At 40.4% G+C, this 14,203-nt stretch overlaps 1 protein-coding gene across 2 annotated transcripts; it reads right to left on the bottom strand.

Annotated features, from left to right (window-relative positions):
- Positions 1-987: 987 nt before the first annotated feature.
- LOC135345391 (uncharacterized) lies at positions 988-12,217 on the bottom strand. 2 transcript variants are annotated; one of them, XM_064542820.1, is made up of 10 exons: positions 11,822-12,217; positions 11,573-11,644; positions 11,404-11,487; positions 5,478-5,597; positions 4,541-4,675; positions 3,109-4,333; positions 2,438-2,995; positions 2,275-2,388; positions 2,100-2,186; positions 988-1,985 (listed from the first exon to the last, which is right to left on the bottom strand). In XM_064542820.1, exons 1-6 carry the CDS (start codon positions 12,153-12,155, stop codon positions 4,002-4,004), a joined length of 1,077 nt encoding a protein of 358 aa, XP_064398890.1. In that variant the 5' UTR covers positions 12,156-12,217; the 3' UTR covers positions 988-1,985; positions 2,100-2,186; positions 2,275-2,388; positions 2,438-2,995; positions 3,109-4,001. The 2 variants fall into 2 exon arrangements, with proteins under 2 accessions (XP_064398890.1, XP_064398888.1); XM_064542818.1 differs by having other exon boundaries at positions 2,438-4,333.
- Between the last annotated feature and the right edge of the window lie 1,986 nt (positions 12,218-14,203).

The raw sequence follows: 14,203 nt of genomic DNA, 5'->3' as shown, positions 1-14,203 counted from the left end.
TCAAGCATATTATTTGAGTGGGACTACTCTGTCGTACAGTATTACTGTGTTTCATACATCATTTAGTACTTCTAGTATCCCTAAAAATTCTTCAGACTGTCTAGCTGTCAGTCTAGTAATATTCGATGATCAAGAACTTTATTTGGAGTTTTTTGATGCTGGAGTACATAATATAACTCGCTCAGTGTGATCTGCATTAATGACTATAAAACATCCAAAACAGTAATATTTAAGAAGAATTCGTACTACTCTACTGGTCTGTACGTTTATACATCTACAAACGAATTCACCTTTAATATTAAGATTTCTGGAACTGTGTATAAATATGATATCAAGAAACTTAGGAATAATTTGTATGGTAAATGTGAAACCTATAACTCTGTGGACAATTGTACAATTCAACTAGAGATATTGGAGGCTTCAACTTCAACTGAATTTTGTCTTCTTGCTGTAGTTGAAGCAGCTGCTGTAAGATCGATGGCTTGCACTACACTTCTAATATTTTTAAGTTTGATATCAGTATTTATTTTGTTATAATTATTATGTAAAAGTGCATGGTTATATGTATGTAGTCAGTTTTGTGTTGCAGATGAATTGTTTTGTGCATGCATGCCTATATAGAATTTCTGTAGCTATACAGTTGCATGCTCTCTTTCTGTTTATATGGAAATGAATTTGTTTATTATAATTATTGCCATGCAGGGGCTGGCAACTATGGGGCGCCGTTTGTACCAATAATTCCTTTTACTGATGTACATGCATGTTATTATTGACTGGTTGACTATAATTTACTAGGCAACCAGTCAACAACTGATTTATTACTTAGGTAATTTGAAGCGCATGCGCACTATCACCCCCAGGCCATATTTTAATCGGCCTTGAATTGAGACTATAGGTAGGACCAGCTATTTAGCCATGGCTATTTTCTAAAATATATTGCGGCCAAGCTGCTGCCTCATACCCAAGGGTGACGAGAGTGTACTGTAATTAACAAGATCAAACAATAATTAAACATTGAGCTTCACTGGCGTTGGTCTGGTCTATACATTGTACAACTAATAAAACATAGCAGAAGACAACACCCAAAAACAGAGCAAATTAGAGGAATAAAAAAAAATGTGTTTATTGCTGTATCTGAGTTATCAGCAGTGTAATATTCTACAGTTGTTCCTCTTATTCCAAATTGCTGATTAGCAGGTGGCACAAAGCCAACAATACAAAATTCCTGGTTGGTGCTCGGAGAAAACTCACAACTTAAATCCTCAAGAGAGCTTATAAAGCAGACAGGGGTCCCTTCTGAAGTGTCATATTGAAGATATGTCCCAACCAACCAAGTGTAAAGAGAAAGTAGTAGCTTCAGTTGGAAAATCTGTATAAACACCAATATAGTAGTACGATGGTCTGTTGAACATTAAAATCTTTGTTCGTGATTTTTCGTTAGCAATGCAATCCATAAAATAGTAATTGCCCAACGAAGAGCTTGAAATGAAGTTTAAGTAATTGGTAAAATCGTCAAAAACAACGAGAGCTATAAAACAAGAATTTGTTGAGGGCACATTGGTGGTGATATTTACAGTAAGTGTAGTGTTTTCTGCCAGATACAACTCAGTAACAGCCTTGCTCTTGATAGTTGGAGAGCTAAAGCTTACATTCACCATCTCATTGAACTCAACGTCCATGAATGCAGCTGAAGAAGAGCAATCGCTTAACTTATAGAAGATAATGGTAACTAAGTCTGTTCCACTAATTTCGGATAGCCTAACAAAGTTAGTCGATGGATCCTGTATTGCGATTAGTGGTACAGATTGCCGGTGAATTTGTACCACATCAGTAGTACCAACGAGTAAATATCTATCGTACAATACTGCACCACATATTCCGAGGATTAAGGAGACAATAAAACAACAACAGCAACTGCAAAAGCATGCTCCCAATGTAATTTGGTAACATTCATTTGTCTCATAGTTTTGTGTTGTATTCTGCACCTGTTTAAGATCAAAGAAGAACATAACTGAATGCACATAATTATCGTATTATAAAAAAACTACATTCTTGCCTATACTAATGTGCACATGCATCATACATTACATGCAGTATACCTCTGTACGTGATGTTTGCAAAAACGGTAGTTTATTGCTGCTTGCATTAATTAGAGTGGTAGCCAGGTATTTCCAGTTTTTCATTATCTGCTGGAATCACAAAATTCTGAGGGGTGTTTAGTAATAGTACTTTACTGTACACTTTTCTTACAATATAAAACAAATTTGGTAGTACCTCACTTGCATTAGAGTAATCGGATGTTTCCTGATCTTCAGTATCAGCTGGAACTGTAACATTCTGAGGGACGTTTATACTTTCTTGTTGTTGAAAGACTTCTGTCTCTCGATCCTGTAGAGTAATGTGACACTTTGCACGTACAGTATAGCTACTCACTTACCTTTCTTTCTTATTTGAATATCTGCAACATTAGTATGCTCCCCACATACAAACTCAAACTCGTCTGACAGGCTTTGAATACCAGTAAGCAAATCATGAATCTCATCAGGTTCTTCTGGAAGAGGTAACATGTTCTCTTTAATACGGTCTACTATTCTAGGAATTGTAACTTGATTACGATTCTTCAGGATCTTGTGAAGCATTTTATGCAAGCAATAAGAAGTGAACGGTTGGCGAACATGATTGCTACCCTCCATACATTCTGCAAACTGGGTCACTATCTGCACAAGATTACTGTTTTATTACTCTAACCGATTACCCACTATAACAATTAGCCTGGGATGGCAAACTCTAGCCAACTCTTCTTAAGGTATGTCAAATGTCAATGCAATCATGTCTAGTCTAGTCTCTGTGTAAATGTAGAAGTGTAAGTGATGATAAACGTTTGTTCCTTTGCTTGATCTGACGACAGTCTTGATTCTTTTCTTTTCAGGCCACTAAAAGATTGATCACCTTACCAGGAGGTGACAGGCAGCGTACAAAGTATGACCACCAGTACCTTGATGTTGAGGAAAAGAGACTTTGTAGTTTACATTGCAAACATTGATTATTATTAATTTATTGTACATACATGTAGGCTTAATTATATAATTATACTATACATTCATGTACCTCATGTACCTGGATCCAAGGACCTTGTTGTGCTGCATGTTGTGAAGCAAGCTCAGTGTTGCATGTGTTTGATACAGCAAACCACTTCCTGCTGCCTAGCCTTATTATTGAGCCCCTCCCCACTCTTTACTAGTTCCCATGGATATCCCAGTAACGATCGAAGAAAAGTAAGTTTTTTAGGCCAGCTTAGCTAGCTAGCTAGATCTAACTGGTATAAAGTTATTGTAACTATCACTATTAAGCTGTAGATAGCTGCAGTAAGTGTAGCTTCCTTCTAGCCAGCCAGTGATGGTTGAACTATCTACTTGAGCTTCTCAGTCTGAGTCTGGATAGGGTGCTGGAGCACCAGAGTCTGGATGGGGGTGCTGGAGCACCCTAAGCACCACCCTGTGTACGCCCCTGTGTAACACACATGAATAGTAAATGAATCCCTGCATCTATTGCATGACTCCCACGCTATATCTTGGTGGCTACATGCATGCTGTATTCATCTACCGTAGGGATGGTTATTAATGCCTCTTGGTCACATAATCGCATTTAAGCCTCAAGGCATGACTACCTTTGCAGGCTTCAAAACATTCCCTATACGCTGCCCTCTTAATAATCCTCTCCCCCCTAAATGTAATTATGGTCTGCAGTTATAGTTTCTATATATTTGCAAATTTAAACTTGCCTTCACACACATCAGCTTATCATGAGCAGCTGATGTAGTAATTAATTTTTCACAGATTGAATTTTAGAAACTATGGCTGATCTCTTTGGCTCCAACTGCGCGTCTGTCACTACATGGCCCTGACTCACTAATTATTAAGATATACCTACGTAGATAGGTATTTGGCCATAATTATAATTTGCACATAAACATTGTTCTATATATATACGTATACAAAAGCCTACAATTCATCATGATCTCTATGTAGATCTGACAACTGACCTTCAATATCATATACTAAACTACTCAAACCAGACTCTTTTATAACGTCAATCAATGTTCCCCATGTAACAGGGAGTTTGCCTTTTGCACTCAGCCAGTCCACTAGAATTCTATCAGCAATATCCTTGGTTTCATGATGATGACTCATTTCTAGAATATCAACGTCATTGGATCCTTCAAGCAAAAGTTGGCCCACTTTTCTGTAGTCAAGGGCAATATTGGAGGCGAAATCGATTGTTTTTCCAGTCCTCAGTTTGAAGCTACGAAGCTGTGTCATTTTAGGACGATCACCTACATGTATAATAGAACACAGTGCAAGAATTAATACTATAATTATAGCAGTTGTGAAAAATAGAGTACTCCGAGTGAAAGAGCTAAGGAGTGCATGGGAGATCTGATGAAGGTGATGTATTGAAATGTATACCATGGGCTATCATTACGCTCGTAAATATCAAGATGCTATTAAGTTGAATGGAAGGTTATACTGCAATTGCATACCTCTAGTAATGATAGTGCCTGTTAGCTTGCCAGTGTAGGCTGGTATTACAGAGGGTGTGGTTTTAGGCGGGTCTGCAGTGGTAAAATATCTGGGAGGGATTGTGGCCATTTCAAGAGGTGGAGGATCTGCAAAGGCTAAAGAAACATCCATAATCGAAATAAGATGGAAATATGTGTCCAACACGTGGATTTATAAAGAAAAAAGATGAAACGCTCAAAGAAGTTCATTAAACTGTTACAATAAATTAGTGCCTATAAGGTCAAATGAGTCCTTCCTCCTCTGGTAAACACTGCTCTACAATAGATACTATTGCCCCCACCCCCAATTATAATTTATATCAGGACATACAGCGGTTTTCAGAGTTCTTGCATTTCAGTGTCTAGAGCAGAAGTACCTGTCACGTGAATGGTTACATAATACACTAGTCATTCAAAACCAAGTTTTCTCGATTTGCGTTAAGCTGGGAGAAAATCGATCTAGGAAGGCTTTGCAAATCTTTGCGCCACAGCTAGCTCTAGCTAGCTGAAGCTGAAAGTTATATCTTTGAGCAGTTCCAATAGTTTTGTGAGCTACTACTACTAGACACACAGGACTGGACGTCTGGAGCTAAGACAGATTTTGATGTCCATATGACTCTCATTTAATAGCTTGCAGCAAAACAAAATGAGCGGACAGGCCGGGTAAAGCCACTTCAAACAGTTCTTTAATACTGGGAAGCTACACTCCTATTTTCAGTAGTCTCTAGTTAGTACTAAATAGATCGAAAATTTACAAGTCAGAGTAAAAACACTTGCCTGACTCAGCAATATTAATGTTAGTGTGATGTACTGTTACAAAAATATCACGTGACAGGTACTTCCGCTCTAGACATTGAGATGCGAGAACTCTGAAAACCGCTGTACGTACATGTACATTGTACCATCCATGCACACTCACCTTTTTGTGGAGTGAAACAGTAGACAGCAAGGGCAATTAAGCCAATCAATGTAACACTGAAAGTTACACTAATACGAGTACAACAGTTACAACACCGGGGTGACTCATTTAGTTCTTGGCCTGCATGGGTATGATACAAAAACAATAAAATGTCACTATAATTATAAAATTACGGACACTCTTACACTACGAGTGCTGCAAGCTGCGCTGTGCTAATGTCTCTCACCATGTTTCGCTTTCGCTTAAAAGTATTAGAAGAGGTAATTATTTTGCTTTGTGTAATAGTTGTGACACACACGAATGCCACATGGGATATATTGACTCAGTAAGTGACTTAGGCCCGGCCCCAAGGGCAAAGGCACTAAGGGGCGTAGTCAGGATTTTGGAGAAAGGGGTGCATGTATAGATGAAAGAGGACGCGAAGCACCCAATTTTTAGCCGCACAGCGCCGAAATTTGACTTTTGAAACTTGGTTAACCAGAAGCCACACCTCTTATAATGACGTTATAATTAACTTATCTGTCAAATTGGGCTGGCTGAACCTTTATTTGCCTAAGAGAAGCTGGCCACGATCACAAAAGAGGAACGATTTAAGCCAGAATAGCTCACAGTTTAGAGACTGAATCGTTTTCTTTGCTATAACAGCCTAACTGCAGCAAAATTAGACTCGCAAGCCACTCCCTTTTCTCTATTGGACGGGGGCGAGAGAAACGGGACTAGTGACTCTGGGCTACAGCTTGAGCCTTCTGTCTCTACCAGAATTTGGGTAGAGATTATTCATTGGTTTTTCCACGTGATTCAAAAATTGCGTGAGGTTAAATAGAATTGCGTAGCCTGCAAAAATGCTCGCGGGCCTCTTAGCTACAGTTTGAGAATGGATGTTAGTGCTAGAAAAGAGAAGATTAAAGAGTAACAACACATCAGGCATTCAGCTAGGATATAGTCATAAGAGACCAGCAGAGATTAGCTGTGTTTCAGTTCTATATGATGTGAACTGGCACCCGAAAGTCAGTGTGTTACATTGGTTGCCCAAGGCTTTTAATAACCTGTACAATTAATACAATACAGATAATGGCAGAGGGCAGCAGTTAAATTGAGACAGCCATGGAGTAGTTTTCAGGCTGCCACTCCTCGGTTCAAAAAAGGTAGTCTCGCGGATCCAGACCCTGAATAAGGGTCAGGTGAATTTCACCGTACAGAGTTGTGTTGACCGCACCACAAATATTGTGGCGCTCTAAGTGGCTGATAAGTGTTTGTAGTAAGTTATGAAACCGCACAGCTGCACCGCTAGCTAAAATAGATTTGGCAAATCTGGTTTCACACATCTGTCCTCCACCCACTAACCACTTATCAATGCAAACAGCCACTTAGACCGCTGCACAAGTAGCTAATGTGTAATTTGCCAGACAATATTAAACATATTGGCTGGTCTATGAGACTACAAAAAAGGACTGTCAAAATTTCTACGTTCATCAGCTGTTCCATGCTAATCCACAAGTTGTGGCACAACAGATACTGTGGTACAAGGATCTATAATATCAAAAGGCTGGCTAGATAGATCTGTGTACTTGTCTTTAACTTTGACTCTACTTTGACGCATCAGAATATAATTTGCACGTGACATTATTCATTCCTGATTTACATAAGCTGTAGCCCAAGTCCCTTTTCTCCCGCCCCCGTCCAATCAGAGAAAAGGGAGAAAATCTGGAAGAGAAGGGGTGCTCAGCTGGATAATCAGATACATTTCTCTGTGATTTGTATACTGGACTCAGGCTGGTTAAGGGTGCTCGAGCACCCCCCTGGCTACGCCCTGCACTATACTGAGCCAATAATATCCAATGTGCGCACACGCACGAGTGAAGCTGTGTACTGTTAATTTCCCAATCTCGTGCTTAGACTGGAAATCACGCCCCTTTCTTTAGGGAAAGAGACTGGCCAGGTGACTACTAGAGGAGGTAGTCTCGCACCAGCCCTAAGTGGTTACAATAATGTGAAAACCAACTACCCATGACACTTCTCTCTCTTTCTGTGATCTTCTGGGATAGTCTTATAACATAAATAAGCCATTATTGTAGCTGGAAACTGTAGCAAGTTGGGCAACAAGAGGCTGCTTTGCATAACTTCTTTTCCTTCTTTTTGCCTCCAATTGACCGCAGCAGTTAACACGCCAAGAAATCTTCGGCGTGTCGACACAACTTGTACATAGGAAGTTCACCAGACCCATGTTATCGACCTAGCGTTCAAATAGAAAACATCCGGGGCTGGCTGCGCGAGACTACAGAGGAGGTCCAACAGGCGCGGTGCAGCTCAAGTAATTAGCCTCTGATTACTCTCAGCAAAAACATACGACGTGGGCGGATAATTATTGCTCAATCAAAAGCTATTGCTTGAGCTGCACCGCGCCTGTCGTACCTCCTCTGGGTGACTACCAACGACTCGTCCCAAAGGAATGTTTGGAATGTAGTGTGGCATGAATGCGTGGGAGAAATTTAAATCACAATTATTGCACACTAAACATAAATTTGATTTTTTTCGAGTACATGTAGGCTAATAGCTGTACAGCACTGCCAGTATAAATTATATGGCTACTACCATAAGATATATACAAGAAGCTGTTTGGATAAGTCTACTTGGATAAGTTGTCTACCAGTACTTTCAAGAATCAATTGCTAAACTGAGTTACTCTGCAAGAAGCTAACTTGGCTGGCTACAAGGCACTGCAAAAAGAACAGACAGAAGCTTTTGTGAACTTTGTTAGTGACAGAGATGTATATTTTGTCTCTCTGCCAACTGGTTATGGCAAGTCCCTTTGCTTTGCCCTATTTCCAGCAATATTTGATGGGATTCTATTTACAGTGGTATCATTGCCACAGGCAAGACAAGAACTCGGTACATCCAGGTGACAGCTAGCTCCAGACTCGGACATCTTTAAGTTTTGCAGCAGTTGTGATTGAAATTAAGTTTGCGTAGGTGGCTGAGCTAGTTGTGTGATAATTATCCGCAACACTGGTGATCATACCCTTTTTCCTGAATTACTTTCGCAACATTTTGGGCGCAACGTTGATAGTCACTAGCCTCGTTCCCAGGCCTTACTTTTTCTTGCTATTGTCATCAATAGCTGAATTCTTCGCTGAGGAAAGCCAATCTTCAGTTCTGCTTGTATAGACTTGTCATTTCTCAGTCTTAACGTCTGGCCGTGTAGCGTGTTCTGTTAACTCAGCAAGTGTTTCTGTGCAGCAAAGTGAAATACTGAAGTCTCTTTTGAAAATGAGGAAATCAAGGTGACTAAAGCTATTGTGTTCTAATTATTAGCTAGACGCCTAGTCTCGCGAGCAGCCGTCGAAGGGGGAAGGACGCCTGGTCGAACCCGCCGCTTTCCATGGCCCTGTTTCGGAATGCTGTCGCACCAATCAGATTGCCAGATTTCTAATAATTAAGGGTGTGGTTTTACGTAACCTGTAGAAAGGAAGTGTGTGCTATAAAGATAAGCAGCTAGATCAGAAGCCTAGAAGCTAGATTACTCTGCACAAAAGAGTCAGCTGCTGCTATTCGTGACAGTGTTGCTGCCATAAAGCTAGGTTATAAGGAGCTCAAACCCAATCAAAAGCTTGCTGTAAAAGTGTTGATAAAAGATTTTGTGAAGAATGTTGTGGAATGGTACCTAGAAACTTGTTTGTCTGGGAACAGCTCTTGAGGGAAATATGTGTTCTGTAGCCATTCTTTTAGAGAATAATACTCTTTGCAGACTATTAAAATACTGTGTTTTTCTTTGTTCAATATTTATTATGACGTGCTCTGACAATACTTAACATTAATCAATTATAGTGACGTGGTATGACAACAATAATAATGATATTTATACACATGTCACATTCCTGAGTATCACGGAAAAGCGGTGGGTTCAACCAGACGTCCTTCCCCCTTTGACAGCTGCTCGCGAGACTACTAGACGCCTAGTTAAAAATGATAGTTTTTACGCTTTACTGATTTATTCATAGACAGTAGAGGATCTATTATGGTCTATACTCCTCATTAGCTATTGATGAGGTTAATATCAATGCTATATACCATACTCCACACCACCCCTCCCAACAATTAAATACTCTAAAGTTGCGTGATTGTCTTGTTTGTGTGCAGATTTCATCAGCTGATGACAGTGCTATAGTGGTGGTTTTGCTACATATACGTATTGAATCATTAATCCAAAGAACAAAGGAGGTGAAGTACTGGTCAATGATATCAACATGAAGGAAGTTTTTACATCAGTAAACGCTTTAAAGAGTAAACTGTGTCATATATGCTTTTTCTGAGTATACTGAGGAATGCGATACTATATGCTTGGGTACAAACCCCCAGGTCACGGAATGAAAGGAAAACAGGAAAAGATTACCACAGATGTGGAATTGTCAGACATGAGACTCACAAGAAGAAAAAAGGATCATGCTGTGGCCCTTAAGTGCAGGCCTTTTTGCACTGTCACTATATTCTTGTTAGTTCTAGTGGTAGCTTTAGTTGCATGACCTTATTTAGTAAGTTCTGTATTAGAAATTTCTTCTGGTTTTCCGATTTGTATAAATAGCATTGTGTGTCTCTGTGTGTTTACTGATTCCGATTTGTTGTTATCTGAACCTCTGTCCGTCTGACCTAGCTAATCTAATAGAGGCATTAGACTGAAAACTACTCCCTTCGCTCTGGGCTCTGGGACTGGAAAGTTGCTGTGTTGAGAGTTGTCCCGTTGGAATGCAATTAGAACAAACCACAAAATGCGTAATGAGTGGGTGATATTATTTCAGCCTCGGTAACAGACCGCCAGTGATGTACTTGTACTCGAGGCCGATAATATTTTGTGCAGTATAAATACTAGCCTCTAGACCAGGCCAATTAATCGGCCTGGATTCGAGGCTATATAAATACGGTCATGCATAGCGCATGTAGTTAGAGTGTGGGCGGTGGCACATGAGTATTTGTGACATTTACATTCTTGTGGCAGCGTGACATTCTTCATGCACTGGTCAACACAGCAGCTTGGCAGTAGCCTCAAGACCAGGCCGTTCGTTGTCTGAAAGAACGCCTGGTCAAGTTCCAATGTACAACTGGTCCAGGAATTTCTTGGACCGATAATTGCCCGCACAATTAAGGTGTATTACCCATGAATATATCATTATGATGCTGTAAACCGCTGACTCAGCTAGGCGAGTTGTACATTGGAACTTGACCATGCGTTCTTTCAGATAACGAATGGCTGGTATCGAGGCTAGCTTGCCAGTCCCTTTCTCCTGAGAGAAGGGGAGTGGTTTCCAGTCTACCGAGGCATTAGATCTCCTGCCAACAAGAAGAGGCAACATGTTCTCTTTAATGTGACCTACTATTCCAGCGATTGAAATTTCTTTAAGATGTTGTGAACTGCTTTTAACGAGTAATAAAAAGTAAACGGCGGCCAAACATGATTGCTACTCTCCATGCACTCTGCAAACTGGGTCACCATTTGAATAGCTGATGAGCCATCGTAATTTTGTAGTTGTGGTTGGAGTTGATTCATTGCAAGCAATTCTGAGTAAGTATATGACCGTGTGAGCTACCTTTTCTAGGATCGACTCGCCCTGACACTATATATAGAAGATCTATCACAGTTGGTTTGTCATTTAACTCAAGGGCCAATCCCAGTACAGTGTACTCGTGCTTGTTAAGGGCATCAGGATTACAAATCGGTAAGCTAAGCAGGTACTTTACTATTGGGATATTGCCGCATTGATATGCTTCATAATATGCTTCATAAGGGGCGTGTTCCCGTCTTTATCCACTGCTGCAACATCGCAATGGTGATTATCGATGAGACTATACACAATAAAAATATTATGATACCATTCCACCCAGTTTTTGCGACATGCAAGATGAAGCAGAATTTTGCCGTCTGCATCAGACACACCTCTCAGATCAATGGACTGACTTTCAGCTTGGGATAGAAGCTTAACAGTTGTCCCTCCATCGTCCATGGTAGGTAACTCAAGAACTATATACAAGAAAAGCAAGTATATGACTATATAATTATTATTATTATGACTATATACTGATATAGACATTGACTATAATTATACCTGACCCAGTTTCTTCAGTCATCACTGGCCTGAGTAATGGTTGTAGTAGAATCATTGAATCGTTCTCATATCCTGCAAAGATTATTGGATGACTTGTAAGTAAATGTATGAATCGCGTGCACTAAAGAGATCCCTTCTTGAAATATTTTTATACAACCTTTGATGACATAAAAGAGGTCTATACAAGGTCATCCAGATATACATGGCGGATTGACCATGAGTTGGGTTTTCTAAGCTGTTACAACTCACCATCATCTTCCATTCTTTGAGTTTGATCGCTCTTTCGTCTCTGTAATGCACCGTTAAGTTTTTGCACTGCAGCCTTCGTAAAACTACCAGCTGCTTTGAGAGCACTAATGAATGAATCGAAAACCTTTGGATTGTTTTCTATCTGGAGCAGCACAGCATCAAGTATTCTTCGTGCTTTGTCACCAGCATCATGAGTGTCATTCTTGAGATAATCTCGATCGTCTGGTGCAAGGATCTCTAAATGATCGCTGATATCTTTGGGAGACTGCTTAATACAAGTAAGAAGACTGCTGTTACAGTCCTTGATTGCTTTGTACTCCGCTGACTCAGACATGACGCTTGACAGTAAGTGAGCTTTTAGGTGAGTGAACCCCACCCCCAATCTTAGGTACTCAGTCTACGTCTACACTAAGACTACAAATTTGGCTTCAAATGATGTAATTGTGGTTTTGCATCATAGTGAGTAAATTTCCTTGTGGTTACATAACAATTCTGTTTGTGGCTTGTAAGTTACACAGCCAAAATATATAGCGCTTATAACTACAGGCGCTATATACTAGCGCTTATAGCTAGAATATTGCTGACTCAGCACTTACAACCCTCACAAAGAAACAAGTGTAGCTCCGCTTTGCAGGGTCGCCTGATTCTGGGAATTGCTCCACTCTGTACTGCACTCTATCTAGATTGTACTCAGCTTGTGTCAGTTAGCTCTAGCTGTGTAGTTTGGCAAAAACGGCGATAGGTAGGTTCTGACAAAAATCGAAAAATTCGGTGGTTTTTTTCAAGTTATTACTGCTCGGACTGGAAGCGACTTGGCCTATCCAAGTTTTCGCTGGACAATAGGCCCATGGCCATCTGTTAGTGTGTGTAATTAGTTTGAGTCAGTCTTATTTTGTTTGTGCGTTACACGCCCTTTTACCTGACACAATTTGATGTCTGACGGAGTTTGGCGACTTACTCTAATTGCCAGAGGGGCGTTTTGCGGTCAGTGCAATATGACTTTCAGCAGTGCAATATGCTTCATATTGCACTTGGCAACAACGTAGCAACGGGATATAAATACTTGGCAACAACGTAGCAACGGGATATAAATACTATTAGTTACTAGTAGCCCAGAATCCAGCAATCTGATTGGTCAGTACAGGGTTTATATTTCCCATATTAACCTGTAAATTCTCATATAAACCTGTAATTTTCATGTTCACAACAACCATTCATTATTAATTTTTGTGTTTTTCAAACATGTTTTTTGTATAATTATTGTATTATAAAAAACAATGAGAAGTAACTGTTTTGTTTTGGTAATGACAAAAAATTATAATGTTCAGTCGCTGTACGTTGGTTGTTGGATGTAGGCATATAGAGAGATTGATGGTATAACGTTGCAGGCACTAAAGTTAAAGTTTGGAGGCATAAATTGACAGCAGTTGGTTTGTGATTTCTGTTGCACTGCCATCTGTGAGTGATCAGTGTGTGCCAGTATGTTAATTGGCTTTACGTTGAGGATGTCTGAAACTGACTTCTTTTGACACTCAGAAGTTCTCTTGTAGCTGCAAACTCCTTCCAAGCTTCGGTGTCCAGTTGTTTCCATTATCATTTGTTCGTCCACTCCAGCGTTGTAGAGTCTAGTAGCAGCAGTTGCACGGAGTATGTATTAGAGGTTCAGCCTTCTTTTGTGACCCTAGTCCAGCTCTCTGCAAGCGCTTCATTTCGGAGTCTAGGCACACTCGAAAGTCAGCAAAACAAGCATCCTTGAACAGGTCAATCCCGGGATTTCCATTCTAATTATTCACCTTATGCAGACATCACTATATCCAAACTGTACACTGCACCTGCCGTGATAAGAGGCCTGCAGACACTTTGCTTCATTCGATGAGTTAGGTAGAGAAGATTGTGCAGGTTCTGTTGGCTTGTCCAGCTCCTCCTCCTTTCTTTGTTCTGTAGAAAGAGTAGCCAGCTCCGCCTCCACATTTATGTCATAGAGGGCGGGGTCTATGGGCTCGGTCATTATTATGCTGAGTACTTCTTCAGAAAGAGCTTGTCTAGGCCTAGGTCTTCGTCCGCGTCCATTCTTTCGGTTAGTTTTTGAAATGAACCTAGCAACTAAACTCGTTAGATACTGTTTAGTCGGTATCTATGGGAATTATAAGCCCGCAGGCACTCGTAGTACCCTCGCTTTGCTCGGGATACTACAGCAGGCCTTTGGGCTTATAATTCCCATAGATACCTCCTACACAGCCAAAAATCCACAGGGCGTGTCAGGTCCGTTACATGTCCGTTACAGGACGTTTACCACATCCTGATACGGAACCGTTGGGTAGACACTACTAAACAGGCCGTTCACATACAGCCTGTAAACAGCCCGTACAAACGGCCTGTATT

This window comes from Halichondria panicea, chromosome 12, assembly GCF_963675165.1.
Source record: "Halichondria panicea chromosome 12, odHalPani1.1, whole genome shotgun sequence".
NCBI classification, from domain to species: domain Eukaryota; kingdom Metazoa; phylum Porifera; class Demospongiae; order Suberitida; family Halichondriidae; genus Halichondria; species Halichondria panicea.
Note: the sequence above shows the minus strand (reverse complement) of the source record. Positions and strands in the feature narration are given on the sequence as shown.